The 23,943-nt window shown below is 38.4% G+C and overlaps 1 protein-coding gene across 11 annotated transcripts in view; it reads left to right on the top strand.

The window, feature by feature from the left end:
• GTF2I (general transcription factor IIi) overlaps nucleotides 1-21,264 on the top strand; it is a 92,786-nt gene extending 71,522 nt beyond the window's left edge. For 10 of the 11 annotated variants that reach the window (XM_053995392.1, XM_053995391.1, XM_053995389.1 and 7 more), the window contains 19 exons: nucleotides 248-331; nucleotides 1,025-1,208; nucleotides 1,523-1,581; nucleotides 3,647-3,718; nucleotides 4,216-4,408; nucleotides 4,909-4,967; nucleotides 5,617-5,700; nucleotides 6,167-6,247; nucleotides 7,910-7,975; nucleotides 9,499-9,682; nucleotides 10,560-10,612; nucleotides 11,174-11,281; nucleotides 12,106-12,189; nucleotides 12,979-13,162; nucleotides 14,162-14,190; nucleotides 15,354-15,422; nucleotides 16,762-16,800; nucleotides 19,077-19,151; nucleotides 20,751-21,264. In XM_053995392.1, coding sequence (XP_053851367.1) covers nucleotides 248-331; nucleotides 1,025-1,208; nucleotides 1,523-1,581; nucleotides 3,647-3,718; nucleotides 4,216-4,408; nucleotides 4,909-4,967; nucleotides 5,617-5,700; nucleotides 6,167-6,247; nucleotides 7,910-7,975; nucleotides 9,499-9,682; nucleotides 10,560-10,612; nucleotides 11,174-11,281; nucleotides 12,106-12,189; nucleotides 12,979-13,162; nucleotides 14,162-14,190; nucleotides 15,354-15,422; nucleotides 16,762-16,800; nucleotides 19,077-19,135 — 1,691 coding nt within the window. In that variant the 3' untranslated portion in view covers nucleotides 19,136-19,151; nucleotides 20,751-21,264. Of the gene's footprint in view, nucleotides 1-247; nucleotides 332-1,024; nucleotides 1,209-1,522; nucleotides 1,582-3,646; nucleotides 3,719-4,215; nucleotides 4,409-4,908; nucleotides 4,968-5,616; nucleotides 5,701-6,166; nucleotides 6,248-7,909; nucleotides 7,976-9,498; nucleotides 9,683-10,559; nucleotides 10,613-11,118; nucleotides 11,282-12,105; nucleotides 12,190-12,978; nucleotides 13,163-14,161; nucleotides 14,191-15,353; nucleotides 15,423-16,761; nucleotides 16,801-19,076; nucleotides 19,152-20,750 lie in introns of those variants that run through there. The other variant, XM_053995396.1, reaches the window with a different exon arrangement.
• The last annotated feature ends 2,679 nt before the right edge of the window (nucleotides 21,265-23,943 follow it).

The raw sequence follows: 23,943 nt of genomic DNA, 5'->3' as shown, positions 1-23,943 counted from the left end.
CTTCAGGCCAATACACTGTGTGTATTTTGTAGCAAGAGTGATGTCACTGGTTCACTGGAGTTTTGTCAGTTTTAATATTCTGTCATTATTTTATGATCATTTTTTCTAGTTCCACATTGAATCCATACTTCTTACACACAGCATTTATGTGTTACCTGAAAATGCAGGATGATTATGCATTGTATAAACTGAACAACTGAAAATATAACTAATATAATTAGGGAATATTTGTTTTGTTCTGTGTCAGTCTCAAATACAGTGAAAGAGGACTGGCATTCCAGAGTCACCAAACTGAGAACAACAGTAGATCAACTTTTCTGTAAATTGTATGGTAAGTACAGTATTATTATCTTCTTTTCTGCATGGCTTTATATTTCTTGAAGGTTGCTTTCATTCCTTCCTTTGAACGTCTGCATGAATGCGACCTTTGTTCAGATTTTTTTTCCAAGTATTTAAAATTCTGGAAGTTCAGTGAAAAAGAATGTTTTAGTTTACTGCTTACACAAAATTCATAGTTTAAAAAGAATTTTAAGTCTTACATATACAGCTCTTCTGATTGCTCTCAATTCCTTCCTATTTGGATTTTTTTCCTTTGGTGGTGAATAAAACAGCCGTTTACTTATATCCACCACAATATCATCATAATTAGTATTGAAACATTTTTGGGTTAATTTTTATGTTCTGTCCAATATGAAAAAAAAAGTCAACTTTGTAAGACCTAGAATAATTTTTTTTTCATTATACTCTATAACAGATGAACAACTTTGGATAAAACAAATGTATTATGCCCCAGTAAACAGTCCAGTCTGGTATTGTGACTGCCCAACAGCAACATCATACAATATGGCAAATTTTTTACATTTTTTACATGCAGAGACTTGGGTTTTGTTGGATTTAGATGTCCTGCACTGTTCCACATTTTAAGAGCACAATTGCTACAGCCTGAGGAATTGGTATCAGCTAGCTTTTAATGACAGTTGATTGGCCAGTCTGTCCAGTTACTGGATGTATTTTGTTCCAACAGCCAAGGCTTTGGGGAGCAATGAGCCCAAAGCTGTTCCATACAAGAAATTTGAAGCTCATCCGACCGACCTCTATGTTGAAGGGCTGCCAGAGAGCATCCCTTTTAGGAGTCCCTCCTGGTATGGAATCCCTTGCCTTGAACAAATAATTAAAATGGGCGACAGAATAAAATTTGTGATCAAAAGGTAAGTCTAAACATGGAGGGTTTTTAAAAAAATAGTCTAAACAAACACTCTGTGTGTAATCAAGCACTTGGTTTCATTAACTCATGAAGCATTTGGTCTCTAGTTACCAAATAGGCAAATTGAATATTCTGCATCATCAAGTGGACATTTGCAATCCAGACAAATATTTCAGAATGTGTTTTGCATATCTGTTAGCATGCTGACAGGTGTGAAAAACATAATAGAAAAATTCCATCTCTTCAATTCATGTCATAATAGGTAGTGGTATTTAATTTATGACAAGAATAAGCAGATTATTTGTGTTCTGGTTGCAGGCCAGAGCTGCTAAGTCACGCTTCAACTGAAGTTACTCAGTCCAGGTCAAATCCTCAAGGTAAGACAGGTGTTGTCTCCAAGTGGGAATGGAAGGGTTGGGGAAATGCATCTAGATCAATGCAGGATTTTTCAAGAAGTAACCCATGTTTGATGGGTGTGCTGACATATTCTTCATGAGGGTTGGAAGGAATAAACTGATCACTGTGAATGTAGATGGCTTCCTGGATTGTGAAATCCTGATGCAGTCTGAGCTACCTTTGAATAACTAGGCTGGGTCACCTTCAGAGCCCCAGCGAACTGGAGTTATTGTCCTGGCCTGAATCAAAGGTCTGGTATCCCTTGGGATTTCACAGGTGACCCTGAGCTCTTTCAAGTCTCTGTTGGTAAGGAATTGTAAGGACTTCTTGAAAGCCTTTAAAAGGGAGAAGAATCAGTTTGGGGTTTATATCTGAATGCCTTGAATTGAAGTGCCTTGGTGCTTTCTTACTACAGGAATGTGCAATCCAGATCTCATTGGGTTTTTTAGGAGTCCGAATCTGCATGTAGTAAGAACACAAACCAATATTCAGTGCTTCCTATGTTTTTAGCTTGCTGGAGGAAAAAATAAAAAGAAGGGATATGATTTGATATGATTTAATATGATTTAATAATCATGCAAGCAGTAGTCACCTTACATCATCACAATGTATTGTGGATTTTTTTTTTATTTTAGGAAAAAACTCATATTCAGTAAGAGGGTAGTTAAATAGAAAAGGCTGTTTTTCTTGTGGAGCAAGAACAGGCAGCATCAAGTTTGGGTTTTCTTCAAAGTAGTAAGAGCATGTGCCAGTGACAGCAGTAAAACATCCAGCTAATAAAAACCTCTTTCTGAAAGAACAGATACAGTGGTTTTGGTTCGCCAGTGTGAGATTTCCCAGCCAATGCACCAAATCAGTGTGGTGGGTTCGGTGCTGACCAAATGCCAGTGCACCCACTAGAATATATTTAATCATTTCCTGCTGTGAGATGGGATTAGGAGGAAGGCAAAGCAAGCTCAAAACTTTAAAAGGGTATAAAGAAAACTTTATTAACAGAAACTAAAAGAATAATAAAAATCAAAAGAAAACCTTCAGAACACTTCTCCCCCCCTTACAACTTTTTCTTTCCCACTAACAACATACAGAAACAATTCAGTCAGTTTATCACCCCTAGAATAGTCTTTCTTCAGTTCACTTAGGGAGAGGAGTCTCTCCTGTCATGCTGAGGAGACTTCTCCATAAGAAAATAGTTCTCTCATGGCTTTTAATTTCTACGAATAGCAGCTGCCTGGGAATCTGCAATCATGAAGTCCCTCCCACCTTTCACAGCTTTCCCACAGCTGCTTTTATGGGCCATGTCAACTTTTGGGGTACTATTTTAAGGATGAGCTGTTCACGACCAAAGATTCTCTATATATCTCTGAGATGATCCTCATCTCTGGGAACAGAGATCTTCTTCTTTCCCTAGGGCAAAGGGTCTTCATCACTCTTCTTTCTCTGTTCAAACTTCTCATGGGATCACAGCTACTTCAGCATCTGCTTGCTTTAGCATAGATGCCTTTGCTCATATTAAAATTTGAACAGTTCGTATCCCCATACTTTTCAATGAGTTATAGGGAAAAAGAGTCTGATGTATGAATTACATTCTTCTCCATAGCCTTGCAAAAGGATTTCATCCCAAATCTAAGGCACTTCCTTGTTCTCCTGCCATCTGGGACTAATCAAAATGTTTAGCAAAGCATTCTTTAAAATCTCATGTTCTACTCTAAAGAATGTTATTATATACACTATGATTAATTAATTCCAGTTTTGTAAGAACCACTAAAATAATTTCTTCCTGCATCTGAAGGCTCTGAAGAACAAGTTGTTCTGCTAGGGTCAGTGTTTGAAATTCATAACTACATTTAAATAGCTTTTTCATTATGTAGAGGAAATTACGTGTATCATTTAAGCTGCTATTAATAATCATTCCTCATTGTGTGTCCCTGTCTAATCAGATGTAGTTGTGTTGTTAGATTTCATGTTATTAAGTTGAAAGAAGTATGCTCAAACGTACCTCTGTATCTAGAGCTGGGTGATTCTCTGACACCTATTTCTGGTTTTCAGCGAGAGAAGATTGGAATTCCAAGATCACAAAGCTAAGAAAGCAAGTAGAAGATATATTTAGTAAGAAGTTTGGTAAGTTAAATGCTAAATGAACTGTTCTGTAATGCTGCTGCATCTTAAAACTCCTCTGTTTAAATTTTACAGTATTTACTTCAGCATCAGAAGTATACTAGGACAGATATGGTAATCTTGACTCCTCTTACCTATGTTTTACTCACTCTTTCCTATAACTGACATAAATGTTTCTATAACAGCATCCTAGGCCATTATTTTTCCAGTTGTGTGATGAGATGATTGCACAAAAGCTTTTGGATGAAAAGAAGTTCTCAAAATAAAACATTAGGCACTGTAGGCCTATATTAGATATCATCTGTAACAAGATGGGCCAAGTTCCCATTTGCAGTTACTCCACAGAAAATAATAGGGAATCTGTTCAAATATATTTAAATATTTCTTTTTTTTTTTTGCTTTGAGTAGCAGAGCTTCTGTAAGACAAGATTCTTAAAATCACTTGAGATAAAATTCCACCCATTTAAGTTTGTAATATATAATTTAATCTTTATTTTCAGCTGAAGCTCTGGGGCTTTCAGCGGTTTCAGAGTCAGTGAAAGTTCCCTATTCTGTGTTTGAATCAAACCCTGAGTCCTTGGTCGTTGAAGGCTTGCCAGAAGGAGTCCCCTTCCGGAGCCCCACATGGTTTGGAATTCCACGCCTTGAAAGAATCATCCGTGGGAGTAGCAAAATCAAATTTGTTATTAAGAAGTAAGTTTGTGATCTAGTTATTTTTACCTCTGATTTTGAAGTTATTTGGCTTACCCAGTAACTCTAGGCTTTAAATGCTACCTAAACTCTGCTTCCATGAAACACAAAGAATATTTTGCACATATGTTTTATCTCATACAAGGACATATATTCCTCATTAAATTTCTGTAGATGTTGTGTGTTTCATGCATCAAGAATTGAGGGGGGGAAATGGTCTTGTACATGGAGGCTTTCTTCCTTCTTTTTTTTTTTTCTTTCTCTGTATTTTTCTTTGCTTGAAGTAAACCCAGAAGAAAATTGCAGAATAGAAAATACAGCTTTATATTTTCTAATTTTTTGTTGTTATAGTAGATGAAGAGTCATCCATGCTTCTAACAGAACTTCCTTTTAGAGAGCTGATGTTATGTGAATTGAAACTCAACTGAATTCCAAGAAATTGGTAGCTTTTTGCTGTATGACTTGTCTTGCAATTGATTGGATTTGTTCTGTTCAACTTCTAGGCCTGAGCTTATCATTTCCCATTTGCCTCTAAGACTGGCTAGTAAACTAAAGAAAAAAGGTAAACAATTAAATATTATTTGCTGCCATCCATTTGTAAATACTTCCTTTCTGCTTCCCTAGCAGACTGAGAGATCTCTGTGGTTGAAAAATACAGGTGTTGTAAATAAAAGCCATTATTTAAGATGGTCTAGCATAGTAGCCTCTAAATCTGCTATTATTTGAGAAAGACACTCAAACCATAAATATATCTGCTTTTTTACTTGACTATTCTAGTACAGAAAATGGAATTTACTCAATTTTCACAAGTTTTATCTCACTTTTAATGGCTTCAACCATTTTTAACTAAGAGCTGTGAACTGCTGTAAATAATAGTGGTGTTTTATAAGAAGGGAATAAAAGAATCTTTTCTCTGTAGAAAATTCAGATGTTAGTAATGTTGGGGGGTTTCAGATAATAAAAAGTACCAAAACTCTCCTTCACACTTAGAAAAAACCAAAGTCTTTTGTTCTGAATTAGTGGAAAATCTAAGTGTATCTTTTTCAAGAGCTCTAAACCTACTTCTTAAGATTGTGAGCATCACTGTATTGTTCAGGTTTTACTATGCAGACTCTACTTAGTTCAGTCTGTTAGAATTCTTAGAATACAGCTGTTCCTTTGTTAGGTGTGCAAAATTTGTGCTTTTCACCTTGTTTTCTTCTGGCTTCCAGGAAGTAGTCCAAGGAGTCCGAAAAGGTCACGAAGTTCTTCAGAAAATTCAAGTGTCCCGGAGATTGAAGTTACTATTGAAGACAGTATGGAAGAAATAAATATTCTTCTGATGTTCTTTTATTATATTCTTCTATATTTTTTGTTCTTCTAAGCTTTCATAGCTCCTAAGTAACATACACCTCATATAGCAAACTCTTGAAGGCTCCAGATACACTTCAATATAAAAACACCTTTGTTTTTCATCTCTGAAACAAACTGGATACTGTGTAGATGATGCTTAGGTAAAATGTTGCACTTTGGCAGCTTGCTTGGCCCATTATTCCAAGCAGAGATGTGGGAAATGATGTAGTCCTGAGCAGAGAGATCACAGATGTGGTCAGTAGCATTAAATGCTTAAATACAGCTCTAGAACTTCCTAAAGGCTTTTTGAAAATTCTACTCTTGATTCAGAATTGAAGATTTCTCTAGTAATCAAGTTTGATGCATTGTTCTTTTTGTATGATGTCTTGTTTCTGCTCTCTGCATTATATATGTAATGTCTCTTCATAGGTCCTCAAAAAGAACAAAGTGATTCTCATACCAATGGCTCCAATACCATTTTGAAGCAACAAGGAAGAGAGTTTTCTTTTGGTAAGTGTTGAGGGAATTGGCACACATGCATTCCTTTAATGTTGGTATGGAACACCTGGATTACATATCAGATATTTTAAGTTCATATTCTGACATACAGTTAGTGAATGACTGAAGTCCTCGCTTTTGTGTACATTCAGTTGTTCATTATGTGGAATAATCTGCAGTAGAGAAATCCTGGATGATACATGGAGTATGCTGTACAAATGCAGCCCAGATCCATTAGATATTCTTGATTCAGGTGCAGAGTCAGTTTTAGATTTTTGCTGGTCTGTTACTACACAATGCTGCAGACCCTTGAAGGACTTTTCTGGTGCAAAGTACCACCGAGTGCATAAACCCAGCTGAAATGTGCATAAATTTCATAAGATTTATTTTCATAAATCTGAAATACTGACATCCCTGTGCAGAGATACCTAGGTGGGATGTAGGGACCAGGAAGGATTTGAACTGACATTAATAAGCCATGACCTGTCGGAGCTGATTATGCATGATTGCCATGACTGATCTTCCCACTTCTGGAAAATCAGTAAAGGAAAAGCTGGACAGGACTGAAAGTCATGTAGTTGTGTTCATGAATGTAGGCCAAAACTTTTTGGCCATGGAGGCCCAGGCCTGTTAGTGCAGTGCTCTGGAATAGAAATCTCAGTATTAAAAGCAGGGTCAATTTGCAATCCAGAAAAATTCTTCATTGTCAAGTGAGATGAGTGACTGCATTCAAAGTAACTGTAAGTAGTTCTATGCCTCACTAAATCTTTTTTTCAGCATACTTACATTCTGAGTTTATTGGCTTATGTTTGTGTAGGAATTTGCTGTTATTTGCTTTATCTTTTTTGTCCCCTATGCTTTCTTGTTAGCTGTATGGTCAAAAAACCTGTAAGAAAGGAATTACTTACTCCTGCCAAGCCAATTGAGAATGAATGAGATACTGATTTGGCATGGGTGGTATTCATAGTCAGAGTTGCATACAGTTTTCTTGGACTTTCCTGTTGCTGTTAGACCTAAGGTTTTTTGGTTTTGTTTTTTTTTTTTTGTTTTTTTTGTTTTTGTTTTTGTTTGTTTGTTTGTTTGTTTGTTTGTTTTTTGTTGGTGGTGGTTTTTTTGGGTTTTTTTTTTTTTTTTTTTTTTTTGGTTGTTGTTTTTGTTTTAATCTGCAACTTTTTTAAACTTTAGACTGAGGTTTTAGTTTTGTAGACCAGCCATGGCCCACTTAGTGCAGCCACAAGTAAAATGCTTAAATTAAATGGACATTTAATCTCACCACTAAAGTAGAAACTGTGCTAGAGATTAAAGTTCTCAGGAGAGAGGCATGTGTTTCAGGGCTGTGTCATTGAAAATATGAGGAACTTTCTTCCACTATTTTGGGTGCTGGTTCAGATGAGTAAATTTTCTGCTATCTTATAGTAAATTTGGATCACGTTTGGATTAATTTTGCTTTTAATCACTTTTACTTTATTTAGTGGCAGTATCTTTCAAAGCTTCAGGAAAATGAGGATTGATGTGGATATAGTTTTGCAGAATGAAAGCCATTTTGCACATTTTTACTGCTATAGTAAATTGGTTATCAAGCATAATAATTTATTAAACAGTTGTTAAAATGTTTTTCAAAGACTGATTCATTGTGTGAGTGTTGTTCTAATTCTTCCAATTTCTTCCTGGCAGACTTGTGGAATGCGAAAATCACAGACTTAAAGCAGAAAGTTGAAAATCTTTTTAATGAAAAATGTGGTATGTTTATTGATTCTTTTTTACTGAGATGCCTTTCTTATGAACATGCAGTTAGATGGATGTATGAGAGGTGTTCATATGTTTATTCCAGAGGTCCTGCAATCCTTGTGTACCTTACAGTTTCCCATCTGAGTTCATTCCCACGTGCTTGCAATCCAGTGTCACATTTCCACTTGTTATTTTACTTGGGTTTGGAAATGGAGAAGTTGTAGTTGGATTACAGTTTTTTTAATGATCCACAGACAGAGTGAGTTCACATACTGGCACATCATTTTGAGCTTTCATCACTCTGTTTGTAAATGGGACTTCGTATGACTCTGCATGACTCAAAACAGGTTGGGTGGTATCTGGAGAAATGTGCTCCATTATATTCTAGCACTTCTTCTAGTGCAGGCTGTTTGAAAACTAGTGACTTTTGGAAGTCATGGCTTCTTATTCTTCTGAGTGTGGGTTTCTGAACAAGAGCACTTATCTCACCTGTCCTTGGTGCTGTTCTCTAGAAGAGAAAGAGGCAGAATGCATTGCCTGCAACAAAGTGTGTCTTGAAAACACAGATGTCTGCTAAGGAAGGCAGGAGCCTCTCTTGAAATGGAAAATGTAAATCCCCTCCCTCTGAATTATTATAATTTTGAAATTAAGGGGCTCTCAGGCAAAAATATGGGAATAGGAATAACAGTTCTTTATTAGGAAAAATAAAAATGCAGTAATACAAAACAAACCACTGCCAGAGTGAGAGCAGGCCCTGGCAGGCTGTGGGTCAGGGTGGTGGCAGCAGTGCCATTCCATGGGGGCTCAGCCCTCCTGCAGTGCCAGCTGTGCTTCTGCTGGAGCAGGATCCTGGACAAGGCTGGAGTTTTCCTCTCAAGCTCCAGGGCTGCTGTGGATGGGCCTGGGCTCCCTCTGGGAATGCAGTGGGGAAGAAAGCTGCTCCTCTGGGAATGCAGTGGGCAAAGGCTGCTGTGCTGTTCCAAGGGCAGATTGGATCCAGGTAGGAATGCTTGGCTGCTCCCCTGGGTGGAGCCTCTCCCCATGGGATGCTGGAATTTTCTCAGCCATGCAGGGACACTCAGTGGCCATGAAGAGAAGAGATCTCCTGGAGGGAGGATTGGTTGTGGAAGAGATAAAGAAAAGTGCCCAAAGAACAGCAGAGAACTGCCCCAGCTCTGACAGATGGTGACAGAATGCACACCTCCAGGCACATCTTGCATTTGCACCCTAAGACAAAAGTGGCATACAGATAGGATAGTCATACATGCAGAGCAAGCCAGTGGCATGAGCTGGATGCAGATTACTATTTTTCAGCAAATTACAGTGAGATTTACTGCAACAGAACGAGTTAAGTTTGAAACTGTTAATTTTCTTCCTGCAGACTCATAGCTGTCACCAAAAAAGGCAAAGCCTGCTGGTTCTACCTAATCAAGTATACATGTGCCAACTACTCTATTGCATTTTTGCCAGAGGTATTCTATTTCTGTACACATCAGTTGCCTAACTGGTGCCTCATTTGCTCTGTTGCATTTCAGGGGAGGCGCTGGGACGCAGTGAGCCAGTGAAGGTGCCATATGCACTGTTTGATTCCTACCCAGAGGATTTCCACGTGGAAGGGCTACCTGAGGGGGTGCCCTTCCGCCAGCCTACAACTTTTGGGATTCCAAGACTAGAGAAGATCCTGAGAAATAAATCCAAAATAAAATTTATTATTAAAAAGTAAGATTCCCATATGTCTTTAATAATCTGTTCTATGAGAATTGAAATGTAGACCCAAAAATGAAATTCTGTTGCCAAGTTGCTAAATTACTCTATAAAATACACACTGGAATATTTTTAGTACTTGAGGAAATGGTCAGAAAGCTCTTGTGCCAGTGGAACAAGATACAATAATCTTTTTGTTCTGAAAGACTCTTAGACTTTGTTGTGAGAGGGAAGAGCAAATCCATATTTCTTAATCCATCACAATTATCACATCACTGGTTTAGTTCCTACTGCAAGGATCACTTATGGGCTGCTCATAAAGCTTGTTGGTTGTGCATTGAGAGCTGAGGAATGGAGATTATTTTAATGAGAGCTGTAAGAATTTTCTTTCTTTTGTGTAGAACAGGCTTAGATATTCCTGTGCCAGTGCAGAAACAGTGGCAAGAGAAGTTACAAGGACAGGTAGTGACAGAACAAGGGAGAATGGCTTTAAGCTGACAGAGAGCAGGGTAAAATTAGATGTTTGGAAGGAATTTTCACTGGGAAGGGTGGTGAGGCCCTGACCCAGCGTGCCCAGAGAAGCTGTGGCTGCCCCATCCCTGGAAGTGTTCAAGGCCAGGTTAGATGGGGTTTTGAGCAGCCTGATGTAGTAGAAGGTGTCTCTGCCCACGGCAGGAGCAAGAAACTGGATGGGTTTTAGGTTCCTTCCAACCCAAACCAGTCTAATATTCTGTGATTCTGGGAAGTTATGGAGCCTCTCAGTCATTGCATTCTTGACTGTCTCCTTGGCTGAGAGGATATCACTTAGTTGCCATTTTTAGAAAATGGGATTTTCTTTAATGTTGATGTTATAATTTTATTATTGTATGTAAAATGTTCAATCTGTTTGCAGGCCTGAGATGCTTGAGGCAGCTATCAAAGAAAGTTCTGATAGAAGCCCCCAAGGTGAGTTTTGCAACTGCTTAGCTTTCCAGATAACAGTTTATTTCAAAGATTGAATATTAATTATGAGAGCAGCATGGTGTTAATAAATTCCTGAAAGATTTATTCTACATTGCAGTTGCTTTGTTTGTTTGCTTGTTTGTTTATTTTTAAGATGGGATAAGCACTTACCAGTTACAGATTAAATATAGCTCTAAAAAGGGAGTATTAATTTTTTAAAGTTATTCACATATAATTGTGCCTGTAATGTATTCTTTACTACATGCTATTAAAATGTAGCCAGTAATGTAGGATTCACAGGATTTATTCAGGTCTAGAGATAAATTATTTACTCCTAGTATGTAGATCATCTAAATGACACACGCACCAGAGACAGGAGTGCAGATAGCCAGTAGAAAATTGTGTCAGGTAGGTAGGTCATGGAATAGATGCTCCCATTTTGAAGCTGAAACTAGGCCCTCTTTGAAAACTTTGCCAATATTTGTTGTTTTGCAATATTTTCTTTATAGATGAGACTGAAGATTTTGAGCTCTCTATAAATGTTTTCTAAATTAATCCTCTTAGGAAAAAATAATTCCCCCAGTACAGCCAATACAGCAAGGACCACAAAAAACGCAGTGAAAACAGCTGCAAGTGTTGAAGACCTAAACATTGTTAAAGTAACCATAAAAGGTGTGTATACTGGCTGGTTTGACATCATAATACTTGTGCTTATATTCTTCATGATATCTGCTTAGTTTGATATTTTCCTACAGTCAAGCTGGTTTGCTGAAGTACAAGTACAGTCAAGAAAGAACATAAGTTAACTTTTGGTTTTGCTGAGATGTTAAATATTATCTAACACTCATCAGTGACATCTCTAGAATATTCTTAGTCCAACCACCTGTTAAGAAGGATCCACATTTTTATGATGCAATACTTTAAGTATTGACTTGCAGTTCTTGGCAACTTCCAGATGTTAGTAGTTGAACTGAACTGAATGACTGTGCAGGCTGAACTGCTTTGTCTTAACACCAATTTCTGCTTTATTTGTTGCATGCTATGGCCATCCACTGAATGATCACTTTGCTTTTACCTTTACATACCATTCGATGTTCCATAAGAAAGTAAAATACAATTTGTTGGTTTAAATTACTTTACAAAATCATCTCTAGACATTTCTAAATTCATTCCTGGAAGTGTTCAGGGCCAGGTTAAGTGGGGCTTGGAGCAACCTGGTCTAGTGGAATGTGTCCCTGCCCATGGCAGGGGTTTGGAACTGGATGATCTTTAAGGTCTCTTCCAAATCAACCATTCTAGGATTCTGTAATTCCTTAGCAACCATCTACTTGTGTGTATTTCTACAATTTGGTGTTACTACTAAAATGGGGAACAAAGACTGTGCCTGTTCAGAAGCTCTTGGGTATACCTGCTTTGAGTAAACATGCAAGGATAAACAAGCTTCAGGGGGGGAAATCTGTGCTTAATTCTCATGACATTCTAACAATTTCTTCCAGATGATGAAAGTGAGCCACTGCCAAAAGCAGAAAATGCCAGACAATTGAGAGAGCAAGTAAATGAGCTTTTTAGCCAGAAATTTGGTAATTGCTTCTTACTCCATGTTTTTATATAGGTGTGAGTGCAATTAATGTTGTTCATACTGCAGTTACTGAATGAATATTCACTCACGGTGAATGATGTATATGGTCGTTAAAATGAACAAATTTGAGAATTGCATATGAATGTTGTGCTTTGACTCCAAAAAGAATCTTTTGTAAGTGATGTAGACAGTTTGGTGTATTAAACAAAGTCCTAAGAGTCTAGATTGCTTCAGGGTTCCCCTTCCCTTTTCCTTTCTTCTGTGTCAGCATGGATGAAGTATTTATTTTGCTGGCAGTCCATGGTTCTTCTCAGGGCTTCATAATCCTGACCTCTTAATACTTGGTATTAGAGTAATTTTAAAAATGCAATTTAACCCTTTTGCTGTGTATAGTTTTGTTTGGTTTTTTTATTTTGCATTGTACAGTAGCAATGACCTGGGTTTCCTTATCTGCAATTCCTTCACTTGTGCTGCATTGAATTGCTTTTCATAGCATTGCAGGAAATGCTTTGATGTCCTTTGTGTGGCTATCTCCTTTTATATCCTGTTCTGTACTGTTCTCTAATAGCAGATTCTGTTGGAGCTGTGACTAATGCTCTCATAGTAATGCTTGTGAGTGTAATCCATTTCTAACACTGTAATAATTTCATTGTCAAGTGAATTTTCATCGTTTCAGATCTGATAGAAAGCATGGTTTGAATTTGTTTCTTAATCATCTGAGGGCTTTTTCTTCAATGTAATCATAAATACTGTAGGTTTGAAAATAAACACGACCTCTCTCTTCACTTAGGTGAAGCCACTGGTATGAATTTTCCTGTGAAAGTTCCATACAGAAAAATCACTAACAACCCTGGCTGTGTGTTGGTGGATGGAATGCCTCCAGGTGTGGCATTTAAAGCACCCAGTTATCTGGAACTCAGCTCAATGAGGAAGATTTTGGAATCAGCAGAGTTTATCAAGTTTACTGTCATTAGGTATGTAGTTGCCATTAATTAGATTGTGAGTACAGGCCCATAGCTGGAATAAATGTGAGAGAATAGAAGTTGTAGAACATCTTTAAAAATATGTTGGCCCTTTTTGGATTACAATATGTCAGGTCAAATGAAGCCCAGGTGTTCCTAGCATGAATGAAGGAGGACATGTCCAATTTAGTATGACAAAAGGCATATTACTAATACTGCATATTACAGCAAGCTGTCTTTTGAGTTCAAATCTAATCATAATATGTAAAAAAAGTCCTATAGTTTTCTGGGCCTTGCTTTTCCAGTCATAATATCAAGTTTTGAAACAAAAGCTCATTGGTTTCTATTCAATATTTTAAAATACAATATTGTCCAATTATAATATAAGGGAATTTCATTTGTATGTGTATATCTCCATAGACATACACACACACACACATATCCAATATTAATTAGTATGCATTGAAGCAGAACAGATCAAACTTTGGAATCATACTCAGGAGGAGTTGAAAATATAAAATTGATCCATTTCTGTAACTTCGCAAATCATAGATGACTTCACAGGAGTTTAAAAGCTTCAGTTTATCTTTAGAGAGAGAAATTTCTTAGATTTTACTAAGGAGTCTGAATTCTCAACCCTTAATCATGCATAGGTTGGACTCGATGATCTTAGAGGTCTCTTCCAACCTCATTATTCTGTGATTCTGTGATTCTATGACATATTCTAACCAAAAAGACTTTGATTTGTTTTTGAACTGAACCCTGAAGAAGAGGTGACCCCTTGCTAAGTAGCAGTGACCAAGGGAAGGGTTTAGCTCTTCCCATACATGTTACTTTTCAAAATGCTAGTTTTGAAGAACCATAGTCCCTAAGAGCTATTATTTCTTCTGCTTTATTTGCCTTTCTTTTCATTTTTTAGCATGACCTCGGTTATAGAAGGTCTGGGGAGGTTACATTGGGAGGAAATGCCATGCAGTGCATTTTAGAATCAGTAATTTTTTTTTTTTCCAGACCGTTTCCAGGACTTGTGATTAACAATCGTAAGTATTTGAGACACTGATGACAAATGTATTTTTGTGACCTACCAAGATTCATTTACTACATTGTGTCTTAGAGGCAGAGGCCCCAAGTTGTTAAGGTCACTGTATAACTCTTGCCTGTGTATGTCTCATTAAGATTTCCTGACTAAACATGTATGTACAGTTAACTTGAGGGCAGGGGGATAAATTTACATTTAAACAGCATAAGATTAGCATTGACTTGGTATGAAAATGCAAGACTCTGATTTTGTATTTTTCAGCTGCAGAGTCCCAGAGAAATTTAGGATCCTGATGGAGCAACACACTTAGATGAGAGTTCCTATGTTGTAGGTTTAAATCCATCACAGTAGCAGTTAGTAAGCAAGAGCTTTCCAGTAACTGCACAACCTTGTTCCAGTGAACAATTCTATGTTCTGCTGAAACTATAACTTTTTAGAGAGGTAGACTATAGTTAGCTGAAATGCCATGGCCAATTTGGCCCTCAAAATGAAATTGCTTGGGGTAGTGTTTGTTCAAATACACGCAGCCACCAGTGTATTCCAGCTAACAAGCTGAGGTCCATGCACTGCAAGTGTGAGATGTCCTCAAGAGGATATTGTAGCCAGTGACTCCCATTGACCTGCTCACAGACTTAGGTGCACTTCTGAGGTGGCAGAGAAGTCTCTCTGCAAGGGGGAGCCTTCTGGCATTACACATTAAATGTGTAATGGTATTTCCAGGGAATTCAGCTAGAAATGAAAGAATCCATTGAGCTGTTGTCAGGTCAGCATAAGTTGTCAACAATGTGTGTTGGGACTGGGGGAGCAGATTGGTCATGGAGCACATGAGGTTTGGGCATTATCTGTGTCCACTAATTATGATCAAAATGATCTTATACTGATGGATACCAAGGTGAACAAGTGACAGGCTCTGAGCCAACTGCTTATAAGCATGATGTTTTATTCTTCATCTAAAGAACATGTGGAAACTTAAGAGGAAATTTTTGGTGCTTGCAGGCAGGACAGGCAATGTTTTTTCTGTAACAGAAAAAATTGATCTGCATCTCAATCACAGTGTTAGTAACCTGTTCATGTGAGAAGTTTCATGTGATGTTTCCTGTTAGTAACCTGTTCATGTGAACCATTTTAATTGTGAAGTAAAACAATGATCATGTCTAATCTTAGAGCTACTAGAAGAAGCTGAAGCAGAAGCATCAGCACCAGCAGCAGCCACTACCACAGCAGCACTACCAGGTGATGCAGAGTGTGACACGTGTCCTTGCAGGAGGGGTGGGGTGTGGAGTTCTGCATGTCATTGGCAGATACCATTAGCAGTCATGTCCTAGGTCATGATGAGCCATTTCATTTTGAGAAATGAATAGCTGTTAACTTTAACAACCGTTAAACTTTAAATAACTTTAATAGCTGTTAAACATTAGTGGAAAGTGCCTCTGCTTTCTTCAAGCTCTGTCATTGGTGTGTTCCTTGATTTGATTTTTACAGATGCTGAGTGAGCTGGAAAGAAGGATTAGTGGGGGCAATGTGTAAAGACAATTCAGCATCTATTTATTAATGTCTGCTTAGTTCAAATGTGTGCATGTCTGCATGCACAGCCAAGTGAAGTTTGCCTGCATAGGTGGCAGTGGGGTGTGGATGGAGTTTCTGCCTGCTGCCAAGCTCTGTAACGCTGGCTAGACTGCAGCTGGGACTGCACACACATCACCTCTCTTAGTCTGAACAGAGAACTTAGCTTTGGGCTGGGAATTAACTAAAGTACATGTGGTTGGGCAATTTTGCTTTGATCCAATACAGCTTTTAAATGTTCATATGCCTTTTAAAAATGTGTATCCTAAGTTGGTGTAGTGTGGGGAAAACTTCTGCAATTGACTAAATAAATCATTATACAAAGAAGCTGGGAAACTAAGAGAAAACATCTGATAAACATTTTAAGAGTAAGGGACACTTGTATGATGAAAATTATTGGAAAGAAAACTGCTGGTTCCTCTGTTTCCATGTGGAGGTGTGGGAGGGAGGAGATCAGCTGCTGGTGGTTTGTGAGCTTGCTGTAGTCTGTTGGTCCTTAAAATCTGCAGTGTTAAAAAGGTTAAATGGTTTTCCCAGAACATGTTCATCCACAATCCATACAGAGACAGTAGAAAACTCAGCATGGAATTAAACCATACTTCTTGTCCTCTGTTATGCACCTTCCCACTCTGCCCCAAAGTACACATACTTGCCATCAAAGACAATGCTTAGGAGAAGTGGTGACTCTTTCTTTAAGCTGTTCCAAATTTGGTGTATTCTGTACAAATGCACATTATGTTGTTCTGGGTCTTGGTGATATGTCTGCCACAGTGAACCATTCTTAGAAGAGAAGGTGTTACATAGTTGAATGTAATAAATGTTTGGGGATATTTTATATTTTTTTCCAGACTATAGATAGCTACAAAAATTTATCTCAGTCAAAGAGATATGAGTCTGATTGGTTAAGAAAAATTAGGTGCTTTTTTCAGGGAAAACTTAATTTTCCTAATCTGATGCATCTTGTTGAAACTATATTCATATTCATTTGACTGTATTTTTTTCTTTTAAGAGCCAGCTGAACCAAGCCAAATAGAAGTATCTCTAGGAGGTAAGTGTTTGTCTTCAGTTAAAAACAAATATTTTTAAGTAATGCTGAACAAAGTTGGCATCTGTTTTTAAAGTCAGGTCAATCAAAACCAAGAAAAGGTCTTTTATTGGTTCCTGACACATTTCTTCATTTATAGTAATAACATGCTGCATCATGTGAAAAATACTTAGCAGCAAAAATTACTATTCAAATAATTTTACAAAAGAGTTCTATGAATTCTTCATGGTTGGTGAATCATGCCTATACATAGGCTCTGAGTGACTTCATATCCTGAATGATGCATCTCGTTGTTCAGTGCAGTAGTTTCCACAATTGATGCAAGTGAGTGATTGCCATCATCAGGAACTCTGATCCATATTGGCTTGGATACACTGCACTGGGGGCAAGGGAGTGGAGGATTGTTGTTCTTCTAGCACTTAAACTCTGGAAAACATCCAACTTTCCTATTGTCCAAGAATACACTTGAATTGTATCCTTTTCAGATAGAAGCGTAGAATCATTTCGTTTGGAGAAGCCTTCAATAAGCATCAAGTCAAAATGTTGCCCCAGTACTGCCAAGCTCACCACTAAACCATCTCTCCAAGTGCCACATCTACCCAGCTTTTAAACACCTCCCAGCACGGTGACTCCACCACTGCCCTGGGCAGCCTCTGCCAGGGCTTGGCACCTCTTTTGGTGAAGAAGTGTTTTCTATATATAGATACATGTAAGACCAAGGAAGCTGTAGGTTTTGTATCCCCCATGTGTTTTTGCATGTGGTCTTGGTGAATTAGAAATACTGGATTGAGCTGAGAGTTGGGATGTTGTTGTCTGCTGTGTGCTCTGCTCCTGTAAATGCTGCCTTTGCTGCTCCCCAGCCTGTCAGCAGGGCCCTGGATGGCCGCAGCTGTCTCTGCCGTAGTTCCAAGGTGATCCAGGGGGCTCTGGTACTTTGCTGGGGTGCTGCCTTTGTGTCAGGTGCTCCCAAGAAGGGTTTGCTGATGTGTCTGTGCTAGCTTGATGGCAACATAGCCAACAGCCCTGGGATGGCAGCTGCTGTGCATCAGCACTTCTCATCTTGAGACTCTCAGCTTTGGTTCATTCCCTAATCCTGCTCACATTGCCCTGAAAGAGAAAGCAGCAAATCTCTATGGTCCTGTTCTTCTGTAGCCTTTTCCATGGAAATTCCCTCTCCAGTCTCCATTGCTTCACTCTCCCTGTCATGTCATTAAGCCAAGAGAACATTCTCAACCAGATTGAGTGTTACAAGCTGAGTTACAGGTTCACTCCAAGGGTTTTAAGTCAGTCTTTCTTGGACTGACCCTGTTGTAGCAATCAAGACAGAAAGAAGGCAAATGTTGGAGTTGCAGCAGAGCTGAGCTGCAGATTTTAAGCTCACAGTTTTAAAGGCTGGAACATCACGTATCTTTATCATGCCAAAACTCTATGGGACTGCTGAAGCTAGATGGTGCAGGAGAAAGACAGTTGTTCCTGAATACTGTCATGTGGAAGAAAATCAGCTCTGGGCCTTCAGTGTGATGGTTTGGATGAGATAGAAAAGCATAGTTATGAATTTGTCATCCAAAACTGGCTTCAGACACTGTAATTACAGAAATGTTTTTGTGAAAATGCATGCAGTGGCAAAAGTCACTTCAGAACTAGGCTGGAAGGTATAAAATGATCATGTGGTGAAACAGCTTGGCTTTGTAGTGATGAGTTACTCTCACCCCAAACCTTCCAAACAACTTCAGGGAAAAAATAATTTCCTTCCAACATCATATTGTCTGTAAAAGAACAGAATCAGGCTCTGGGTCATATGGACAGTGCTACATAGACACGAGATTCCTTTGATTTGCCTCCAAGCATCCCTGCAATGACTAAAACTGTATCAAAACGTGATGAATGCTTTAGCCAACATGATATTTTTTTAAACATATCATAATGCTTTCCTGTGTGATACTGTACTTGGAAAATTAGGTAGGGTTAAAATTTGGACAGACTGAAATAGAATAATGCAGAAATATGCATCTAGTTGAGAGAGAAGCAGTCCTACTAACACCAATTGTATTTCCATTCATGAAGAACTAGAGTGCTCTAAGATCCTAAGCTGCTTTACTTTGCAGTGGAAATGATAATTTCCACAGAATCAGATTGCTGTGAATACACTTTCATTTATGATTATTAGTTTAAAGAGATAATGAATACTTTTTATGTCTTTATAAATTTTTACTTAAGTAAAACAATAACAAAATAGGTGGGGAAAATCCACTTTTTTCATTCACTACTTTTTTTAACAGATAACACAGAAACAGAAGAAAAGTTTCAAATAAAGCAAGATCCAGACCTGACGTCATAGACCTCATCAACACTGGGTAAAAGAATTTAGTGTTTCTTGAAGTCAACCCCTGTCAAGGAATAATATTTTTATATTTTTGGCTGGGGAAAGGTGAGATGAAGTACAATACTGAATGTCAGAAGGTGCCAGTACTTTAGTTGTGAATTATTTTGTGTCTCAGTTCTCACTTATGAGATGTCAGATGTTTTGCACTTTCTTACCCAAATACAATATTAAGCACACTGTGTTCAAGTTTGTGAGGAAGTCCTACAAGAATGTGGCCTAAAATTTGTGATGGTAATCACATATCTCAGAAGCAGAGTAACTGAAAGTTGAGGGAATTAATGTTTATTAAAAGCTCTGACATGGTTGTGTGAAAAAGCATTATTATTCTTGGTAATGCACATCCATTTCCAAATTGTAATTGAGCAGGAAAGCTCTTCATTATGATTGCAGTATTGTCTGACCTTGGGACACTCAGTAAAGCTATTAACTGTGATGACAAACCAACCTTCTTTAAAAGTTTTCTTTTCTTTTCTTTTCTTTTCTTTTCTTTTCTTTTCTTTTCTTTTCTTTTCTTTTCTTTTCTTTTCTTTTCTTTTCTTTTCTTTTCTTTTCTTTTCTTTTCTTTTCTTTTCTTTTCTTTTCTTTTTTCTTTTCATAAATTAAACTTTTATGAAAAGCCTAGTTTAATTTACAATGCCCAAATGTCCAAATCTTTCTCTTATTCTATTTTTAATGTCACTTGTTCCTAAAAATTATGTTTTTGTGGTGGTGGAGAGCAATGTTAGCAATGCTATCACATCAACAAATCTAAAATGCTGACCCACATGGTTTGGAGTCTCTGTGCTTCATTCAAATGAAATAGTAGCACTTCTTCCCATTTCAGTTTTTTTGGTAATACTGAACCCCAAATATCTTCTTCATTATGCAGCATTTGATACTTCAGCAATTTGATTTCATTGGTGTAAAGTTAAATGAAGCTTTGGCTAGGGGTGCCTGGAGCCTGTGGGTTTCATTCCTGGCACCATCTGAGTTTTTGGAGCTGAGGGACAGCCTTGGCCCTCCATTGGTACAGCATGAACACAGCCCAGGGCAATGAGATGATGTGGTGGAAAGCTGCAGGAACTGACAAACCAGGATCCCAGCTGTCTGTCCCTGAGCACTACAGGCACAGCAATGGTGCTCTTATTAAATCAGTGAAGTCTGTGTTGGAGGTATTTGTCATAAAACTGAATGTGGCAGGATAAAACATACTAAAGGAAGAACTTTGATTCGTCATGGGACAGACTGCATCCAATGAGATATAAAAAACCACCTCACTTGTCAATTAAAGGTCACAAAAATGTTGTCTGAGCAATGGCTGCACAATTTGATGCTGCAGTAGCTCAAAGTTTTGGATGCTTTGGGCCATCCACTGAATTTACACTAAAATAAATATTTGTTCTAAATTCTGACAAGAGACCACTAGAGCACACATTTAATCTCATATTTATTGAGAGCAATATTCAACTTCTGCATGCTTGCTGAATCTAGGCCTAAAGAACTGGAAAATAGAATACAAACTGCTCATAGTTGTAATAAGGCACAAGGCTTCAATGAAACTAACTTAATTTTTTAAATTTCTCTTACCTAGTCAGAAGCTTCCTGTTCTGAGAAGAGCCTGCTCGGCCTGTCTAGAGCTGTGTAATATAACTGTATAAGAGAAGAATCTTCTATACAAACACTTTTGTACTATTATATAGAAATGTCTACTTTTTCAGCAGTTCTGTGAATTGACCTCATAATGACTGTAGATTTGGAATGTCTTGAGTTTACTTTGGAATATATTTTAAGGACTAAATTTGATTCAGCAATGCTGGGGAGATGGCAGGGATTGAAATCAGCAGGGACATAGCTCAGGCTGTCTACATTTTCCAATAAAGATGAATTTCACTGTACCTGAATGCATCCTAGCCTTTGTAATGAAAAATTCCTACAAAGAGTTCAGTTTGTTTACTTTGGAGAAAAAAACCCTCTACATTAATATTCAGCTATTACTTTAATGTCTCATTGGAGAATAATATCTGTATATTTGAGCTAATTTTTCCTATTATATCTATCACAATTCAAATGTTTTTCCTAAATAAAAGATAAAATTATCCACTTGATGGTTAGTGTTTATTAATGAGATTGACTGTGAAATGGTCAATATTCCAGTGTGTGGATTAGAAACCAGCTGAAATCAAACCCCATCATAGTTTGTTTTGTTAATTCAAAGTAGTAAGTACATGTTATATCAGAGTATCACACAGTTTACATATGATGGTTGGGTCTTACAGTCCTGCCATAGGTAATAGTTGTGTGGACTTGTGTGAGTGCTTTTCTGCTGAAGGCTGTGGGGATGCTCTTCTGTTCATACAGAACTGGTTATGGAAACATGCTACAACTGGCTCTAAGTCCTACTTTGTCAAAAACTCAGAATATTCTGTGAGTACAACAATTAAATTAAGTTCCCTGTGGTCCTGGTTATGCGCCGTAATATGTAAAACCCTGTACATCTTTTTTTTTTTTTTTTCACCAACCAGAGATGTACAGTTCTGGCTATATGATAATCTCTAAAAATGCTGGTTATTTGCAAAGGTTTCTCTTTCACTGGCACGCATTTGAGATGATTGCATTATGCACAAATGGTAAATTATGTTCCCTGATGAAGAAATAAAGACCTGTCTGATGTTTTTCAAGACCGTCCATGCAGTTATGTCTTTCACAACAAATCAAGTCGTAGCAGTAATTCTGTAGGCAGGTAGAATAAGCTGCAGCATGGTTATGTCCTGACAGTAAAGAAGCAAGGTCCAGTCATGCTGTTGAGACTGAAATCCAGCTCTGGGTGGTTGAGGTGATTGGATCTTCAAGGAACATTTTGAAGCCTTAAATTCAATTGAGTGCAGTGTCTGTTCTGTGGGAGCAACCTGAAATTCAGCAGGTAAATTCAGAGCAGCACATTTCTGTCATTCTGGAGGTGAGGGAGACCCTATAGGACATCTGCTTGTGTTTCACAACATGCAGATCTAGGTGCTTCCACTTGAATGCTGGGACCTTGTGCTGGTGATGTCAGCAGGGGCAGGGTTAGCTCCATGCTGAGGCATTTTGAAAAAGCTCATCCGGGTCCTACCTTCCTTCTCTCCAGATAGGAGCTGGTGGTGACTGGTGCCATGCTGCCTTCCTGCCTCAGCAGACAGCCATTCCCAGCCCCATGGAATGAGTCCACGTGCCACACCTTACCTGTTAACCCAGCCATGGGGGCACTGTCCACCTTGTAATCACATTTACCTGCTGCTCACTTGAACAGACATGCTGAGCTAATGAACCTCCAGCAGTAGTTTGGGACCAGGTTTCACACTTGCTTCTGGACATGTTTAGAATGGGGAAATGACATAATGCAGCTTTCCCCAAGTTTCAGCTGGCTTGATTTCCCCTTCTGAAAAAGCAGGATGGGTCGTCCCTTCTTTAGTCACAGCCCTCTTTAGGAGGCACTTTCAGCACAGCTGCCTGCCCAGCTGCCTATTGCTGGTGGAGTTGTTAGTGCTCAAAATGAGGGCGGTGTCACAGCAAAGGAACTGGGAAAAGAAATAATTCCAGGGTATTGCCTTGTCAAGTGTGTAACAGCAGGGTGGCTCTACTGAAACTTTGTATGCAGGAGCTGAAAGAAAAATAAAGTGAAAATGGTTGCCGTGGTTTTGCTGAAAGGACTGGAGTCTTTACACAGTGGACATTGTGAATGGCCTGGTGCTGGGTGGGCAGAAATGCTGATGGGCTGGCACTCAGTGCTGAAGGCTCTTTTTGGTTTCAGACATTTTGGGTTATATCCAGTTGAGAGAAATTAGTCTGACAAAATAATTACACCAGTATTTTTACCTTCCAATATTAAGAAATTACCTGTAGTCCTAATAGTTAGCAGACTTTTAGGATGTTGACCGTGTATGAAAATCTCACTCATTTTCAAATTGGTAGTACATGAGATAGGCCCTAAAAAGACTTGACTGTACTAATGAATAAATGAATGAATAAATTCCAGTAACTCAGTACTTCCAGTAACAAGATCTCTGACTAGTTTTTGTCCCAGCAGGGAAGGTTTGTGGTGACAAAGAAGCAGACAAATATTTATTTCCCATGTTTTACTGAACTTTAAAAGCCTGTCTTGTGCAGTGGACTGGCTCCTTTCTCTTAAATGGGAATTTTGTATCCAAGTAGTGTAGGATTCAGGGTGTCCATGGTGGAACTGGGCATTCCTCAGATATGGCACCCTGGCTTTTCTCACAGCATACCCACCAGCTGACAGCCAATATCTCTGTGATGCAGTTGCTGGCCAGTGTTTTTCTCTTGGGAGTTGAATTTTTCCACATATAAAATTTGAACCTCTTCTTGTTTCTTTTCATGTCTGTCCCGTCAGAGACCACAGCCAAGGAAGAGGGAAAGCTCTCATTTCTGTGACTGTGTAACAGCTCTGTGCTATCAGTGACATAAGACCTCCCTTGGCTCTGGAATGAATTAAGCTGAAATTTAAACTACCAAAAATCAAAAATTCCATTTTGAACAAAGATTAGGGTGGCATCTATTCCATCTGCTCTTATATCCTGAGAGGTTTTGGTACTAGTTTTGGGTGGAGCAGTGCCAAAAAGAAGATAGTCCATTTGCCTAAGAAACTCTTAACCTCCAAGAGCCTTGACTGAAATCCATCCTCTGAAGTCCTGTGTGTGCTGTTCCCACTCCAAAGCAGTGGGGCCTTGCTGAGAGCACTGCTGCCAGCTTGGTCTGGAGGACATGGATCTTCTCCATCTCTCTCAAAA

The sequence above is a fragment of the Vidua macroura genome, chromosome 20 (assembly GCF_024509145.1).
Source record: "Vidua macroura isolate BioBank_ID:100142 chromosome 20, ASM2450914v1, whole genome shotgun sequence".
NCBI classification, from domain to species: domain Eukaryota; kingdom Metazoa; phylum Chordata; class Aves; order Passeriformes; family Viduidae; genus Vidua; species Vidua macroura.
Note: the sequence above shows the minus strand (reverse complement) of the source record. Positions and strands in the feature narration are given on the sequence as shown.